The sequence below is a fragment of the Pleurodeles waltl genome, chromosome 4_2 (assembly GCF_031143425.1).
Source record: "Pleurodeles waltl isolate 20211129_DDA chromosome 4_2, aPleWal1.hap1.20221129, whole genome shotgun sequence".
Classification (NCBI taxonomy): domain Eukaryota; kingdom Metazoa; phylum Chordata; class Amphibia; order Caudata; family Salamandridae; genus Pleurodeles; species Pleurodeles waltl.
Window position 1 is genome coordinate 605,517,990 of NC_090443.1, and position 18,950 is coordinate 605,536,939.

The following is an 18,950-nucleotide window of genomic DNA, read 5'->3' on the forward strand; positions in this document are numbered from 1 at the left end:
AGAGGTGGTATTTCTAAATTTAGGGGTCCTGTTCGTGTATTAAGAGTTAGTAAATTTTTTGTAGTAGTGGAAGGAGGTGAGAGGTGGAATGTCATAAACGTGGCTTTGTATCAGAGGGGTGGTGAATGTGAAGGGAAGGAAGATGAAGGATGTTTTGGAGCAATGTTGGTTGCAATAAGGGAGACAGGGTTGACATCCAACACACCAACTACGTGTTAACGAGAGATGTAAGGCGAACACTCATGTATTTTTGCGTTTCAATGAGAGTCAAAAGGAAAATGTGTGTGTATCCCTGGACATACCTGAAGAAGAAGAAGTGAGGCAAACGGATGTTTCCAAATCCATCAAAACTGCAAGAACACATAGGCCATTAGCTTATTTAAATGATTATGTTAGGTCTTGAATTGTGTTGTTTCTTTTAGATATAGTAGTTTTTATGGTATTTATTCATTTTTCTCATTTTGCTCTTGTATCCTTTTCAGATACTATTTTTGTGAGTTTGGTTTATATGATGAAGAGAAGGGGATGTGTTGACTACAAGTTATGGAAAGCTGTTCGTAAAGTTCTACTGAGAATGTGAGCACCATAAAATTCCAGGGAGATCAGTTACTGGTCTCTCCTTGGAGTGGATGGATGCTTGGTCATGTTACTTGCAATAAACTTAATAGATTCAACTATTTAACGGTGTCAGGCTCCTCTTACCACACATCTCTTATCACACTTTATTCACTTTTCCACTTTCTCTAATTTCCTGTTGTCTCTTTCGTTGTTTGTGCATTTATAAAAAGAATATGGTATGTCACAATTTCAAACACAAAACTATGGGGCAATGAGGATCAGTAAATTGTTTCAGACAATTGCACTGTTGATTAAAGACTGTGGAGTGTCTCAGGGCTAATAGTGGCTGATACAGACTTGCCCAACAGACCTCTAGTTCGGGGCCTTAAATAGCCATTATTGCCCTTGACATCAGGATATAATGCCTTAAAATGTAATGAAAACATTCCTTGTTCTTACAGTGTGGACTTTTTTTTCTGTTTTTTTATTTACTTTAGTTTTATTACAATTATACTCTTCTTTGCACTGCGCACTCACTTCCATTCTTCAGAGACCATCCTCTTAGATGCATTGGATACGTAACAGTCTACACGTGTTTGTGATGTAACTACTAGAATACAGAAGCAGCCTAGCGTATTAGGTTATATCACATTAGGCAAGTGACACTGAGGGACACTTAATTCATAGTGTGATAGCACACTATTGGCTCAATTAAAAAGGATTGCTAATCGCAGCAAACCTTTTATTCAAAACTGTAAAATTTCACATCAGAAGGAATCTTTATTACCCCCTCCCCACCTTCGTGTACTGAAACTGGAATGTATAAAAGAGCTCATGTAATAGAGCAATACAAGCATCCATAATGTGCCATATTTCTTTCTCTGCCTCCCGCCACTCAGCTCGTAAGAGACATTTCTCGCGTTTAAATTAATTAAAAATGTTCTTGTTATTGAGCAGGTAAGATGAATAGAGAAAATGTTTCGCCTTTAGAAAAGGAGCAAGGAGTTGAGGAGAGCGCACCCAGCTTTTACTCCTTGTCTAAGTGCAGCAGGGTCTAATGGTGTGATTCTTTTATTGTCATTGGTTTCCATCTGCCTCCCAAAACAGTGACAGTTTTGGTGCCCTGACTTGAGTTCCCTGCTATTTGAATGCTTGAACCCCTTACACAAGAACAGGTAACACTCAGTCGTTGACCACATCTTCACTCATTCAGTCCTAAAATACTTTACGCACTCATTGTTATCTTATATTAACTGGTTGGGCTATTATAAGTAAAGAAATGCCAAGTTAGAGTTCTTGAAGGGCGTAGAAAAGATAAATTTGACAAAAACAGGTGATCTGTATCCTTTACCGTTTTGGCTCTCGTACCTTAGTGTCTATTCCGTGGCTAAGCCTATTATTTTTCCTCCATGATTGTGTGCTTACTAATAGATATGGAACTTGATTTGTAGTTTTACTAGAATCATTTGCACGCCTTATTTTTTCTAGATATATAGGTGGATTTTTTGAAGTTGGTGAACTTTTTAGCTCTTGATACCAGAGGTCAGGATTTTCACTTGCCTTTCTGTAATTCCTGAGGTAAGTGTAGGCTAGCTTAATATCTGGACCATGACATTGTGAAGAAGCGCTTTCAGTGGGCTTATGAGACACATTTTCATGAGTTGTTTTCTGCCTTCCTCACACTACATGAGAGAGTTCTTTGTGTTTGGAAATTTTCTGAATGGGTGCTCCTTTGTCTAAGAATGTACACCAAATCCTGAATTCTCTATTTAGTGCTAAGGTGTGGGACAACTACTTCAACCATTTGTAGTACAGAGACATGCCTTTTTCAGTACTTGCCAAAAAGTCCAGTTCAGCACTAAGGACCTTGTTACATGTAGTGAGGCAAATTCCGATTTGTGTACAAATACAGTGAAATCTTAATTGTGAGTTGTGCATAGGTAAATACCACGTTGAGCAACTACCCAGTGCCATAGGTACCCTTCAGGGTAATTAGAAATACCTTACAATTGTCCCCTGATGCGTTTTGCTATAAAAAAAAACTGTCATATTTTAACAAGGTGAGACTGAAATGGTGGTATCTTTAAGAAAACTGCACAGTTTCTCATCACTGCAAAGCTTTTTCATTGTGAGCAGGCATCGAGCATAGATCACAGGTCCCATTTCAGAAATGGCTTGCACTGTGTTGAGTTCTAAGCTCATGACAATTAACCGCACTTGCCATTCACATGCTCACTGTCACTATCTTTCTCTTACCTTCTCGCCACCTTCACAATGCTTATTTCTTCACATCATGCCCCCCTGTATTAGAGTAGGTTGGAGTGTGATAATAAACACAGTGGTATCAGAACCAACCTCACTTTCTGAAAAATTGCCTGCCGTGGTAGGAAACAGGTTGCCCAACTTTTTTACAGCCGCATTTCTACCCTCAACAAAAATCCAAGCTAAATACATAATTAATGGTTGAGTCCAAGTCCTGCAAGCACACTCCCAACTTCTTTGTTGAGTATTGACAATTCGACCCACTTATACTGCGATGCTCTTAGCTTTTAGAAACCTGTCATTGTACTTGAGGCGGGGGTTTTATTGTGGCAGTTGCTGAAATTCTGTTGGTGTTGGTTAAAGCTTGCTCCTTTAACTGTACTGTGTGTTGTCTATGAGCTTTATACTGACGAAAGGTTGATGAGCACAGCAGGCACAACAACCTTAAAACAACTGTTGCTTGACTGAATTCCAAGTAGAGCTGACAGTTAAAGACCCTAGGAGGCAGCTGCATTGTTAGCTAAGGTGTTTTACCAGTGGACCAGGCAGTCTGATTGTACAGGTGCCTTCTCAACATAAGAGCTTTGGCGGTATGAACTGAGCAAACTTCAGTGGGGGGGGGGGGGGATCTAATGATATGAACAATCTGGTGTGCTGTTGCAAGGCATTCCAGTTGCATTATTGCCATGGAGGTATATGAGGTTAGCAGATATCAAGGCTGGACATAATTGGCGGGAGTGCTGCATCCTGGGAATGTCAACCTTCCTGGGTAGAGTGCAGTACGGGTGTGGTGTGGTACAAAGAGAACCCTGTGATGTTAAAGCCTTTGTCTCCCTGTGTCACAGTAGATCTGCGACATGGTGTTGCTGGTATTAAGATGATAGCACATTATGGAGGACTTCACAGACGAAGTACTGTATGGTCTAAAATTCACCACATAAGACAAATGGTTGTGGTGTCAAAAAAAACAAGTGAGAAGGCCCTTGCCCTACAGGGGTGTTAACCTCAGAGAAGAGGGGTGAGTGATGAGTATAACATTTTCCACAGACTGTTAATTTACGTGATTAGCACACTACGTCTGATGACTGGCAGCAGTGTTCTCTCTGCCCAATGTGGAGATGCTTATTCTGTATCCAACTCTCCACTCAACTCGAGAGAATAATAGTTCTTTAGGCAGGTGGAGGGAAGCATATTTGTGACATTGCTTAAGTATTTAAATTGCCCTGGGTGTAACTACATTGTAAGACGCACTATTTTGACACCTCTGAGAGGCACCCATGGTTAAACTAACACATTGGGGTGCCGTTGGGCGTATGATCTTTCAAAAACACCAGTTCTAGTCTTAGTCACCGGGGGAACCACTCCTACTTTGGGACAAGGGGTAGAAGGTTTTCCATAACTATGCCTGTTTCTGTTGATCTAATCTGGGGCTGAGATGAAACCTGTCCTACTTACATAGTGCCTGGGTGCTAAGGACAAGAAGTTCTAGACAATCTCGTGAAGTTCAGTTAAGAGAAGTGGCAAGGTCTGAGTGAGTACGATATTGTTTTGAAAAAAATTGACTTGCCCTGTCTCCAAAAAGGGAGAACAATATTTGAACATTTTCATTTTGGAAAAAGATTCCAGAGGCAGGGTTGGAAGTGTGGACAAATATATCACAACCCTCAGGGAAGCTTGCGGGTGTTTGCAAACATGGGGTGTTTGTGAATGTGAGAATTAGAGACCAATTTGTGCTGTTTGCACGTCTGATAAAATACAAAAGGAGGTATGATTTAAAGATGAGCCTCCTTTGTGTGACGTAGAGGGCACAGTCAAACATGTGGAGTATATGTTGAGCAGGGTGGAAAAGTTAAAGAAGGATGGCTGTATGAACGGTGGTGATATCATGATGGTGGAAGGTAAAGGTGTAGGAAAAGTAGTTAGTTAATTCAGTGGCACCTGTGTTTACTGTGGGTTGGTTGGCTGCATTACTAGTTGCAAGGACTGCCTAGCTCTGAACGCAACCCTGATAAATGTGGGAAAGGGACATTTCTTAAGATAGTGCAGAAGAGTGGGCAAGTCAAAGAGGGAGGCCAAAGATCATTGTGAGGAGGTGGTTCTACAGGTGGGAGGAAGGTATTGAGGGAACTCATCTAACATGGCAATGATTGACAGTGTGAACATTGAGATGTTCGATTTGTGTTCTAGGCTGAATACCTACAGATATTTTAGAAGCACTGGTAGGAATGTGTGAAGCCGAGATGCATGGACATTTGTCTAGGTTGCTATGAAGGGGATAGGGGTTCAGTCAAACAAGATAGTGGGTATTGTCATGCTCTCATTGAGTCCTGTGGACGTTATGTTAAGGGCAAAATATATGTGGCTGTCAAGAGAAACAATATTATGTGGTAGCCCCATCACAGAGAGCTGGGGGTGTATGTTGCCCTCAGTGCAGATCCCCAGGTCTGCATGCTTGAAGTGGCAAATGGGTATAATGATTTCCAGAGGTGCTGTCCCACTTGCAAGCAATTTGGGTGTCTCCACAACCATGTACTTAAGATTAAGTTGAGAAAGGGAGCTATGCCAGTGGTGGCCAGGGTCAGAAGAATACTTTTGAATGTACTGTGAAGGAGTAACTATGGCTCTGTCAGGAGGGGAACATAGATCCTATGGAAGTAACTGGATGTTTGGCTCCGCTCATGATGGCCAGCAAAGCCAGCAGTGAAATAAGGTTATTGGGGACTTGGGAGGCTTGAATTGCGAAGTGGTGATCAATAAATTCCCATTGTATAATATGGTTGAAATTCTGTCTGCTGTATCAGGTTGGTTACCACCTCGGATCTAGTGTTCGCTTATCATCAGATGAGGCTCCATGAAGCGTTGCAAGAAGTTACAGTGTTAATTACTCCCATGGGATCATTCTAGTTTCTAAGGATGAAGGTCAGGCTAGTCTCCATAGTGTCAGTTTTTCAGAGGGTTATGCATACCTTGCTGGATGTGATTGTTGGTGTTATGTGCTTCTAAAATGATGTGCTATTTTTTGTACAGTGTAGGAGTGCAATTGCAGAATTCAGAGTTTTGAAGCAGGTAGAGGAAACTGACATGACATTGAAGGGGGCAACATTTTAATTTGGAGAGGAACAGATCACATATCTTTCGGACCAAGGGGTTAAACCAAGAAAGGAGATGGTGGATCTAAACTGTAACTTGGAAGTGAAGAAGAATAAAGTGAAAGTGCTGTCCTTTCTATGCGTTGGTAGACTTTTACAGCCATTTTATTCTCAGTCTGTCCATGGAGTCGGTTACCTTAAGTGAGTTGAGCAAGATAAGGGCGAAGTTACACTGCAGTGCTAAGTGTTGAATAGAGTTTGAGAAGATAAAGGACCAGTTGGTGAAAGCACCTCCATTGCAAACATACATTTCCTGGCAGAGACACCATTGTTGTTACAGATGTGTAGTGAAGGACTGGGTGCGGTTCTTTTACAACAACAAAGTGAGGTTGGAAGTGTCAACACATGCATAGCTAGTGTGCTGAAAGAGGCTGAGGTGAACTACTCGATAGTTCGAAAAGAAAAGTTAGGTGTTTTCTTGTTGGACTGTGGGAGGTAATCTTTCCCTCCCAGTCCAAGCACAAGCGTTTGAGAGAAATACTTACTAAAAAGGTTTGGATTGTGTTCTGGCCTGGGTTATGAGACAGGTGATTGAACTGCAGGAATATGCCTATTCTGTTCAATATATTACTGCTACAAAGAACTATGCAGCTGCCTTCTTTATGAGACTGATGGCAGAATCCTCCTCGGAGAAGTGTGTGGAGAATGATGACTTCTTTTGATGGGGTAGGAGCTGTGTGTTTGTGTGTGCTTGTGAGCTGTTTTGGAAAACACGGAAAAAAAGAAGTGTACAAGGGTCAAATCTTTATAAATTGTTACAAGTACTTGAAGGAAGGCCGACCAGAAAAGATACAAGTCAGAGCAGATTTGAATCTGTATTTGAATGTGAAATAGGAACTTGTGAAGCGGTGTGGTGTTGGTTGATATTGGCTGGTTGTTCTCAACAATCTTAACAACATGGCAATTTATTTGTCCCTTGTCGGATATCTGGTTTAGTGAAGAAAAAATAATGTTTACGGGAGTATTTTTTGTGGCCTAGTTACATTTGTAAGATGTGAAGATCATTAGGAGGTGTGATGCCTGTGACAGTGTGTAACGTCCGTTCTCAAGATATTTGGGGCCATATGTATGATCACATTTTCCCATTGACACAGAATGGGAAAAACCCTTTGCTACATCTGCCCCTTGGTGTTTATCCACCACATCTCCACGTGAAAGGCCCACTTTGAGGTATTTTGAGGCCGTATTCCACATTCCAACTTAGTTCCTGGACGAATGAACTGTCACAATTGGCCTGTGAATGTTTCTGTTGCTGATGAATGGTGGGAGTTGAGGAAGGCAGCTAAAAGGAAACAAGTTTTTGATGAATGGAAGGGTGTTGAAGGGACGGGGGACTGTGTAGGTGATTGGGATAAAATCCAGACCCCAGTTGTTGTGAAGAAGTGGTTCAAGTTTACAGAACCCTTGAAGGTGGTGAAACATTTTATCAATGCCATCAAGATGAAAGATAGAAGAATATGGAATGTGAGCAAGATGCAGTTTACAAGAAGGAACCAGTGCGGGCTTGTCATGAGTCTGCTAGTTGTATCACCATTGGGCTTGTAGTAGAGAATGATGGCAACAGGGAGTTGCAGAACAGTGGAAGGAGAGTGCGTAAGAACCTGACAATTTGAACAATTATTGTCTGCCATCGTTTTTCAGGACGTCTCCTTACATGTTACTTTATGTACATTTTACTTTTTCTTACGTTCGAATATAGGGTTTTCCTTGTGGTTGAGGTTAGTGTAGCTTGGGTTCCAGCTGTGGTATGCTTTTGGCTTTGTATTGTCTTGGCAAATTCTTTCCTTGTTTTTATAAGGGGAAGATGTGTGGTGGCTTGGCCACTCTCACCATCTGTATTGTGGTGATCTTGGCTCTTAGAACCCTGGTGTTGTACTTGAAGTTGGGGTTCTATTGAGGCAGATGCTGGAAGTCGGTTGGTGGATGAGGTCAAACAAATGCCTTGCTGCTTTATGTTGGCTGTGTGTTGTGTTGCATATTTGCATTCTTCCTTAAAGACAATAATTTTGCTTAATTAGAAAGGTTTGGATTCTGCCTGTGGAAAAAAGGAGTAATGGAAGCTACTAGGTGACCTTGTTAAATAAGGTGTTGATTTTTCAATAAATATTCTTTCAAGTAAAAGTTTCGTGATTTTTTTGGATTCTCAGAACAATTCTAGGAATACACCAGCAAATCTACTTAAATCGTTGATTATCATCATGTCTTTTTTTCCCTAGTCATAGTCCTGCAGGAGGGTAATCCAAATGTTGAGGAGAATGTCATGGGAGTTTAACATTCTGGGGAACTATGCAAGTGCACATTATTCATATAGAGATATAATTGTTTTGGATCCCCCCTCCCTGTAAATATAGGGGTTGCCTGCAAATCCTTACTAGTTTAAATGCAGACTTATTTCACCGTTGTAGGACACTTATATATACACTTGGGATGGAAGAATGCACTATGAACTTTTGTGACTACTTACGAAGTTCAGAGATGTGGGTGCTTCTGTCATTCGAATTGGCCAACACAACTAAGGGGGTCATTACGACCCTGGTGGCCGGCGGTAAGTTGGCGGTAACAGCGGCAACAGGCTGGCGGTGTTCCGCCAGCAATTATGACCGTGGCGGAAAAGCCACAGCCATACCGCCGGCCCCTCCACTTTCCCGCCAGGATTGCGCCTGGCGGTCATAATCCCCAGGGCAGCGGTGCATGCACCACTGCCCTGGGGATTATGAGTCCCCGACCGCCAGCCTGTCCGTGGCGGTACACACCGCCATTGAAAGGCTGGCGGTAAGGGGACTTGGGGTGCCCCTGCGGGCCCCTGCACTGCCCATGCACTTGGCATGGGCAGTGCAGGGGCCCCCAGGCATAGCCCCGTCGCGCATTTCACTGCCCGAATTTCGGGCAGTGAAATGCGCGACGGGTGCTACTGCACCCGCTGCACATCAGCATTGCCGCCGGCTCTATTATGAGCCGGCAGCAATGTTGATGTGACATTTCCGCTAGGCCAGCGGACGATAACACTGTTACCGTCCGCTGGCCCAGCGGAAATGTCTTAATAGGGAGCCAGGAATACCGCCGGCAATGGCGGTATTCTGTCTCCCGCGGCCTCAGCGGTCTTTTTCAAAGACCGCCGAGGTCGTAATGACCCCCTAAGTCTCTCTCCCTCTGGAAACATCAATTTTCAGAAAATTTACCTAAACCCTACAATAACATAAAATGTTGGCACCATGCCTATATTTAGGTCTCAGCTAGACTGTGCATACGCTGTCTCTTTGAGACATATTGTTAGCAATAAGTGGGCATGGAGCCCACCCATTACTTACCATTGGTTGGAGTCATTCTAACTCGCATTTCTTTGCTTCTTATTAGCTGCTTTATGTGTGTTTATCCCTCCCCCAGGAGCATGGATGCATTACTTGTGTCCCTCCATTGCTCATTATTGTAGGTGCTACATGTTTCTTGGTTTTGAAGCATTCTACCAGAGTGCATCTCAGCTGACTCCGTACATCATCACCTCCGTGATCCTGCCACCCACCCTCATTCCATTGTCTGTGGTGTTGCCACCTCCCATGCATCCACCCTCCTTCCATGGTGTTGCCCTCGATCACCCAACCACCCTTATTCCCTTCCATGGCCAGTGGTGTTGCCTCTTTCCACGCACCCACCCTCCTTTCCTTCCTTTGTTTGTGTTGCTGGTCTCTCTCACCCTCCTTCCCTTCTGGCAGCAAGTATCGGCTCTGGCTGCCTGCAGTGTTAAAAGTACCAACGTTTCACAGCCTGCTGGCTCCAGCAAGAGGGCTACTAGCGGCAGCTTCCAAGATCATCAGATCTTTGACATGGATACATGTGATGGTAATTTTTCCCGGGTGTTATTCAACTGCACATAGCACTGACAGACCTTCGCTTCTCAATGATATGAAAGGGTCCGTCGGCTGAACTTCGCACCGGTCATCCCCAATCCTCGCTTTCCACAACGGAGGAACAACAGCCCTTGGGTCAATCGTCTTTTCATGCTGCAAGTGTATTCAGTAGTCAACATCTCAGATGGTGTTTCCAGCTGCAGAGATTCCAGGATTACTCTCCTCCTATGACAGCTTGTAGAGTTAGTGACAAGATCACAGATTTAGCAGTCGGACCAAGTCCAGAACCTACCCTGACTGCTGCTATTATGAGCGGCGGGTGCATATAAGTCAAGGGCTACTCTCAGCAGGAAAGACTGTTGCGTGTGTGCATGAGTGATGAAAGAGCACCCCGGGTGTTCCTGAAGGGTGCATCCAGTCCTGCTGCAAGTATTTATGGCTGCTATGGGGCCATCGGCTACCCTGAAGAAAGGAGCGCAAACGTGCATGAGTGCTGGAAGGGCACCTCTGAAGAGGGCATCCAGCCCTGCAGCTGGTATTCACAGGTGTTAGAAATTGAGTCTCTAGGTGGCAGAGGTATGCACCCTGTCCAAGTAAGTCACAACACAACTTTATTTATCCTGTACACACTCCCCTGTAGCTTGGCACAGAGCAGGCAGGCTTAATTTAGAAGGCAATGTGTAAAGTATTTGTGCACTAACTCATACAGTAACACAGTGAAAACACCTCAAAAAGTACTCCATACCAGTTTAGGAAAATAGATAATATTTATCTGAATAAAATAAGACCAAAACGACAAAAGGTCCACTATGCACTAGTCAAGACATCCCTTTTTAAAGGCTTAAGTGAGTCTCAATCCTTAAGAATCAATGGTTGAATCCTTTTAACACACAGTACCTAGGATGCGTCAAAAATAACGACACATGGGCTGCAGAGGAGGAGCTATGTTGAAAAATAAGGCGCGTCGTTGGATTTTCCAGTGTGGCACAGATGATGGGTTGTTTCTTTCCCCACTGAAAGGTGATGCGTCAATTTCCAAGAGAACAGCTGTGGTTCCTCACTGTGATGTGGGGATATTTTGACACCCAAAGACGATGCGTTGAAAATCCTTGACGCGCTGGTAAGGAGCAAGCTTTGTCGATCAGGAAGGCAATGCAGCAATTTTTCAGTCGTGAGGCATGCGCTGCATCAATTTCTACAGACGTTGCACCAATTTTTCTACGTACAGTGATTTTCTTCTCTTTCGTGAAGTCTTAGTGGCCCTGAGACTTCAGAACAGGAGGCAAGCTCAATGCAAGCCTTTGGAGAGCACTCGAGGGGAAGGCAGAGTCCTTCCAGCAGAATCCGGGACCAGCAGGCAGCAGGGCAAAACACAGAGCAGCAATCCTTCCAGCAATACAGTCCAGATTAGTCATTTGGGCAGCCAGGCAGAGTCCCTCTGACAGAGTCCTCTTGTAGATCCAGAAGTGTCTGCTTTGGTGGCCTCAGAGACCCACTATAAATACCCAAATGTGCCTTTGAAGTAGAGGAAACTTCAAAGAGTGGTTTTGAAGTGCACAAGTTCCCCTTTCAACCCAGCCCTGTCTTTCAGGAGCTCTGTGGGGGGGGTATCAGTCCTTTGTGTGAGGGCAGGCCGTTGGCCTTCGAAGTGTAAGAGAGGAGAGAGACCCTCTGCCCTTCCTGCCCAGAGAAACCCATCTGTATGCAGATGAATGCAGTTGCAGCTGAGTGTCCTGTGTTTTGTGGCGGTCTGGGTGGATTGCACAAGGGGAGCTTTCAAACAGCACAGACCATACATGGATTGTAGACAATCTGTAAGGCACAGATGGCAGTAAGTGCAGGAAATGCCTACTTTCTAAAAGTGACATTTCTGAAATAGTAATGTTAAATCCAACTTCACCAGTAAGTAGGATTTATTACTTCCATTCCAACCATACCAAATATTAGAAGTCTATTCCTCTCAGATCAGAAATGGCCACTTAAAAACATAGAAGGGAATCTCTAATGATAGCCTATGAGAGGGGCAGACTTCACAGTAGTGAAAAACAACTTTGGGAGTTTTTCACTAGCAGGACATGTACATCTCCTGCCTTTTACTTATATAGCACCCTGCCCTGTAGGTTACCTAGGGGCCTGCCTTTGGGGGTGACTTATATGTAAGAAAGGGGGAATTTAAGACTTGGCAACTACTTTTAAATGCCTAAGTGGCAGTGAAACTCCACACACAAGCCGAGTAATGGCAGACCTGAGAGATGGTTAGGGGGCTACTTATGTGAGTGGCACAATCAGTGCTGCAGGTCCACCAGTAGCATTTAATTTACCGGCCCTGGACACCTGTAGAGCACTTTACTAGGGACTTATAGGTTAATTAAATATGGCAGTTGGGTATAAGGCAATGTTTCCATGTTTAGGGGAAAGAGCACAAGCACTTTAGCACTGGTCAGTAGTGATAAAGTGTGCAGAATTCTAAAGCCAGCAAAAATTAGATCAGAGGAAGGCAGAAAGTTTGGGGTGACCTTTCAGACCTTTCAGAGACGGGCCACTTTCCAGCAATGGGCACTCCGAGAACAAGGAGAGGCTGTTGCCTGCAGGAGACAGTGTAAGGTCTGAGAGTCTACGGTCACCTGTCCATGAAACGCCATTCATCAACTAAACAATGTATCTGACAGTGCTAAGATGGAGGCCTTTAGGCTCTTCATCTTGTGTTGCACAGGATTTTTGTCATGTGGGCAGCTTAAGATTCCCTAGAAAATTACAAGGCCTTGCAGCAAGCTAAATCAAGTTGTATAAATACCTCTGGATCATTATGTCTCGGCTAGACAGCGCATGTGCTGCCTCTCCGAGATGTATTGTTAGCTGTAAGTGGGCATAGAGCCAACCCATTACATACCATTGGTTGACGTCATTCTCACTCTCACTCCTTTGCTTCTTATTAGTTAGCTGCTGTAGGTGTCCTTCCTCTATGTGTGTTTATCCCTCCCCCAGGAGCATGGATGCGTTACTTGTGTCCCGCCACTGCTCATTATTTTAGGCGCACTAGGCAAGAGTCCCTGTACTTTAAGCATTGAAGATCCCTGCAGTGCCTCCACACCAGGCACTGCAAGAGATCCTAGGCGTGCCTCTAATGTAAGGAGTCCAGACATATCTAGCAGTGCCTCGGTTGCAGTCGCAGGTCATCCCAACAGTACTTTGACTGTAAGCATGTAAACACAGAGGAGAAGACGCCGACACACGGACAGACTGCTAAATATTTACTTACGAGACATACGTGTGGACCTACCGGGGTTCTCTTTGATGGACAGCTTCACACGCCCTGTGGACTATCTATTTTTACTCATTGACGATGATAATTAAGAGATTACTTAGTACTTTTTGGACTGCTTATTATCCCTGAGACGTATCGGAATTTACTTTCTTGGAACCTTCCCACAATATTTCGGCCTTGAAAAAGTCACTGGTGTGACGAAACACGTGTTGGCTGTTTGCTTTGGAAAGATTGTTCCCTGTTATTTGGAATACCACTTCAATCAGAATAAATTGAACTCTTCTCTGGAGACAAGATTTGAACACCGATGTGCTCGATTTTTTCATTCATTTCTATCCCATAATGACTAGTTGACTTGATCCTGTTTTGTCCTACTTTGCATACTGTGTGCTGTGATCTTTGTTTGCGTAAACAAAAACCGTGCCATCACTGTGAGCAATATGGATCCCCAGCAGTGCCTCCGATGTAAGCATCATTGTTCAGTTCCTTCAATGTTAGCGCTGGTGATCCAATCAGAGCGCCTCCACAGGAAGCACTGCAGATCACAGCAGTGCATCCATGAGATCGCGGCACTGCAGACAAACCCCAGCCTGCAGTGCCGCACTGCCGATTCCTGCAGTGCTTCTTCTGGAAGCCCTGCAGACAGTGCAAGAAGGGCTCATCTGACCAGTCCATGTGTGGGCCGTTTTTTGTTGCGGTGGGGGTGGGGGGCGGGGTCGTTTTGGATGTTTGCGGGACTGTACTGTGGTTTGGTGGGTCGGATTTTACTGTTATTTTCTTCCCTGATTTTACCAGTAACACTGCATGCAGCAGGCACAACCGTATTTAGTATCCCTTAATTCACTCATGTGCTATCCCTAACTCCCTGTCCCTCCCACCTCTTACTGCTCTTCTGTGGTTGTCAGCTCCGTCTCTTATTCCACGTAATTAACAACTCTTGTAATCTGATTGATCCTGAGCAAGATGCCTTTCCTGAAAGTGCCTCGGGGCTCTGATCTTCCAAAAGTGAAATTCCTAAGCACTCACTGGAAAGCGGTTAGTTGCTATACAAAGCCGGAAAGCTAAACATTTAGATAGAGGCAGATGCCTCACGTGGATGTGGCTGGGGCAGGATCAGTCAGGTGCCAGGTGTAACTGCGTGCACCGTCTCATCGAGAGAACCTTCGGCTTGCATAGATAGACTCTAGGTGCGAAAAGCCCAGGAGCTACCAGGGAGTATGTGACCTGCACGTTCATCGTATTATAAACATGCTGCAGAACCTGCTCCTGTTGGAGGGCGTGGTAGCCGGATGTTACTATTTGGAAGGTCCTTGCGCCAGTCACCCCGAGTTGCCTGTGCTTTCCAGTTGGCAGCTGGGTGAGGTGTGTTACACCAGCACCGTTGCACATCCCATTGTTATATAAACAGAACAGTGTCATCCAGATGTAAGCTGCAGTATCTAAAGATGGCTGAGGGGGGAGAAAGGTGGGATCTTTCCAGGACAGTGGGACTCTTTCGTGCCACACGACACCGCTTACAGAAGAGAACGCAATTCATCTACTTAGGAATGCATTAACAAACAAGTGCATGGGTGAATGAAACTGTACATCGATTACTGAATGAAGAATTTAACGCACAAATAAATGCTTGAAGAATGATTGCATGGATGAATGATTGAATTCATGAATGAATAAGCAAATGATTAAATGGAAAAATTGAAGAATTCATTGATATTTGAATTAACAATTAAACAAATTCCTGGAAGAATGATTGAATGAATGCATGGATGGTTGAATTCATGACTTAACAAAGGAATTGTTGAATGCACTGTGAAACAAATGTGCAGGTGATTGAATGAATCTAGAGCGCATAAACAAAACAAACACATGCTTGAATGAATGCATGCTTTGAAGAACCAATGAATTATTGACTTCATGAATGGATTGGCGAATTGACATACATGCAAGTGAATGATTGAGTGTATGAATAAACAAATTCATGGATTACTTCTTGAATGGATGAATGAAACTTTGACAGTATGTATGAAATAGTTGCTTGTTGCATTAAGTGATTGAATTCATTTCCTTAGCACACCTCTGCAAAGTTAGCCTCCTCGTGGCAAGGCTGGATTGAAAGGCTAGGTGTACAATAGCAACAACACTGCTAAAGTCAGTGCCATGTTTAGTTTTTTGCCTTGCCCCCACCCATACGCCCTCCCTACCACCAACAATAAGAAGCAAGCATTGGCAAAGCGAACAGGTCTCTGCAATACGAGAGTCATTGGCTTTGTTAATGTCTTTTATCCATGTTGTGTAACCGCGCTTTCTTCCCTCACTTTCAGACATATTGAATAACAGCCATGCTGCTACACAGCTTAATAGGTCTCAAAATGCAAGAGCCATTGGCTTAGTTAACGTCTTTTAACCGTGTTGTATTTCTACCTCATAGCGCTTTTTTCCCTAACTTTCAGCCATGTTGAACAGAAGCCATGCTGCTACACAACATGGCTAAAAGACATTGACAAACCCAATAGCTCCTGGATTGCCGAGACCTATTGGCTTTTCCAATGCTTGTTAAGTGTGTAACTTCATATGTCTCCACAGATGTTTGGTGATGCTGATCCTGTGTGTTGGAAACTGCCATTTGAAGTTGCCAGTTACCTTTTTGCGCACCTAAAATGTGTGCACTCACACTTCTGAAATTCATGTCTACAAAAACAGTCATTGTTGTGGGTAACATACAATTTTAATTGGTAGTAACTGGTTTTAAAAGTAACTATTTTGTTTCCCATTTTTGTTCTTTTAGAGATGGATCTGCTGTTGAAATTGTTGGCTTGAGTAAATCTACTGTACGCTGGCTAATGGAGCTTAGTAAGAAAAAGGTCTTCCCCTATCCAGGAGTTACCATTAAGAGAGATGGTAAGCATCCTTTTATACTGTGAACATGGGCTTACAAGGAAATATATAACATCCTTATATACTGCGAAAATGCCCTAACAAGTAAATCTATACCAGATTTGTTGTAACTTGAGTACTAAACAGCAGAAATTTCCCAAAATCGGGCTACTCTTTCGACTGAAGAAGATGCAATTTTATGTTTTGTGTGATAATAAGGCATAGTTCCTATCAAAAAGCACATTTTGCAATAATACTCCGAATTTAAAGCGGAGTGGCATATTTTGCACAATAGTCTGGCTGGAGATTGTTTTCGGTTTGTCACCCGTTTTGTGTTAAATAGTTACTCTAATTTGGGAGTTTCAGCATATTCACTCTAACTACTGTGAACTGTTGTTTGAGTAGTAATTTGGAAAACGTTCCATTCTTTGGGTATTTCACTATATTTGAGTAATTTGTTTAGGGTCCTGTGACCTAGAAAGTTTATAAGAATTTTACACACCCAGTATCATTTTAGTTTTACAGTCCAGCAGCTCAGCCCAGTCGGTGGACACCTAATGCCATATGGACCCCCTGCTTTTCGGCTGAGGTCGTAAAGGTAGTGCCCGGCTGTCGCATCCCGCGTTCCTGCAGAGTTCTCCTCACCTATAAACCCATACTTATGGTGTGGAAACATTGGTGTTCTAAGGTGTGCTTACTTTTGGAAGTTTTGAGGCCTACAAAGTCCTCTCAGTTCCCTTTGCACCCTGGCAATTAGGATTTTTACTTCCGGTAAAAGCTGACATAAATCCTTTTCCAGGGTGAGAAGGGGAATGGATCACTCCCAAATGCTGGAAGTGTAAGGGAAAGGGTTTGTCCACAGAACAAAACATTTTTCCATGGACAACACCAAGTAAGTGTGCTTTTGCATAGGGGGTGTAGGAAGTTGGCTCTGTATGTGCTATTTCAAAGTAAGGAATAGCATGCACAGAGTCCAAGGGTTCCCCTTAGAGGTAAAATAGTGGTAAAAATAGATAATACTAATGCTCTATTTTGTGGTAGTGTGGTCGAGCAGTAGGCTTATCCAAGGAGTAGTGTTAAGCATTTGTTGTACATACACATAGACAATAAATGAGGTACACACACTCAGAGACAAATCCAGCCAATAGGTTTTGTTATAGAAAAATATCTTTTCTTAGTTTATTTTAAGAACCACAGGTTCAAATTTAACATGTAATATCTTGTTTGAAAGGTATTGCAGGTAAGTACATTAGGAACTTTGAATCATTTCAATTGCATGTATACTTTTCAAGTTATTCACAAATATCTATTTTAAAAGTGGACACAGTGCAATTTTCACAGTTCCTGGGGGAGGTAAGTTTTTGTTAGTTTTACCAGGTAAGTACGACACTTACAGGGTTCAGTTCTTGGTCCAAGGTAGCCCACCGTTGGGGGTTCAGAGCAACCCCAAAGTTACCACACCAGCAGCTCAGGGCCGGTCAGGTGCAGAGTTCAAAGTGGTGCCCAAAACGCATGGGCTTCAATGGAGAGAAGGGGGTGCCCCGGTTCCGGTCTGCTTGCAGGTAAGTACCCGCGTCTTCGGAGGGCAGACCAGGGGGGTTTTGTAGGGCACCGGGGGGGACACAAGCCCACACAGAAATTTCACCCTCAGCGGCGCGGGGGCGGCCGGGTGCAGTGTTAGAACAAGCGTCGGGTTCGCAATGTAAGTCAATGAGAGATCAAGGGATCTCTTCAGCGCTGCAGGCAGGCAAGGGGGGGCTTCCTCGGGGAAACCTCCACTTGGGCAAGGGAGAGGGACTCCTGGGGGTCGCTTCTGCAGTGAAAGTCCGGTCCTTCAGGTCCTGGGGGCTGCGGGTGCAGGGTCTTTTCCAGGCGTCGGGACTTAGGTTTCAGAGAGTCGCGGTCAGGGGAAGCCTCGGTATTCCCCCTGCAGGCGGAGGTGGGGGCTCAGGGGGGACAGGTTTTGGTACTCACAGTCGTGGAGTAGTCCGGGGGTCCTCCCTGAGGTGTTGGTTCTCCACCAGCCGAGTCGGGGTCGCCGGGTGCAGTGTTGCAAGTCTCACGCTTCTTGCGGGGAGATTGCAGGGTTCTTTAAAGCGGCTTCTTGAAACAAAGTTGCAGTCTTTTTGGAGCAGGTCCGCTGTCCTCGGGAGTTTCTTGTCGTCGTCGAAGCAGGGCAGTCCTCAGAGGATGCAGAGGTCGCTGGTCCCTTTGGAAGGCGTCGCTGGAGCAGAGTTCTTTGGAAGGCAGGAGACAGGCCGGTGAGTTTCTGGAGCCAAGGCAGTTGTTGTCTTCTGGTCTTCCTCTGCAGGGGTTTTCAGCTAGGCAGTCCTTCTTCTTGTTGTTGCAGGAATCTAATTTTCTAGGGTTCAGGGTAGCCCTTAAATACTAAATTTAAGGGCGTGTTTAGGTCTGGGGGGTTAGTAGCCAATGGCTACTAGCCCTGAGGGTGGGTACACCCTCTTTGTGCCTCCTCCCAAGGGGAGGGGGTCACAATCCTAACCCTATTGGGGGAATCCTCCATCTGCAAGATGGAGGATTTCTAAAAGTTAGAGTCACCTCAGCTCAGGACACCTTAGGGGCTGTCCTGACTGGCCAGTGACTCCTCCTTGTTGCTTTCTTTGTTCCTTCCAGCCTTGCCGCCAAAAGTGGGGGCCGTGGCCGGAGGGGGCGGGCAACTCCACTAAGCTGGAGTGCCCTGCTGGGCTGTGACAAAGGGGTGAGCCTTTGAGGCTCACCGCCAGGTGTTACAGCTCCTGCCTGGGGGAGGTGTTAGCATCTCCACCCAGTGCAGGCTTTGTTACTGGCCTCAGAGTGACAAAGGCACTCTCCCCATGGGGCCAGCAACATGTCTCTAGTGTGGCAGGCTGCTGGAACTAGTCAGCCTACACAGACAGTCGGTTAAGTTTCAGGGGGCACCTCTAAGGTGCCCTCTGGGGTGTATTTTGCAATAAAGTGTACACTGGCATCAGTGTGCATTTATTGTGCTGAGAAGTT

The 18,950-nt window shown here is 44.5% G+C and overlaps 1 protein-coding gene across 3 annotated transcripts in view; it reads left to right on the forward strand.

Moving 5' to 3' along the window:
- AGL (amylo-alpha-1, 6-glucosidase, 4-alpha-glucanotransferase) overlaps window positions 1-18,950 on the forward strand; it is a 419,432-nt gene that overhangs the window by 361,803 nt on the left and 38,679 nt on the right. For all 3 annotated transcript variants that reach the window (XM_069232148.1, XM_069232150.1, XM_069232149.1), the window contains exon 29: window positions 15,865-15,977. In XM_069232148.1, the coding sequence (XP_069088249.1) occupies window positions 15,865-15,977 (113 nt within the window). The remainder of the gene's footprint in view (window positions 1-15,864; window positions 15,978-18,950) is intronic.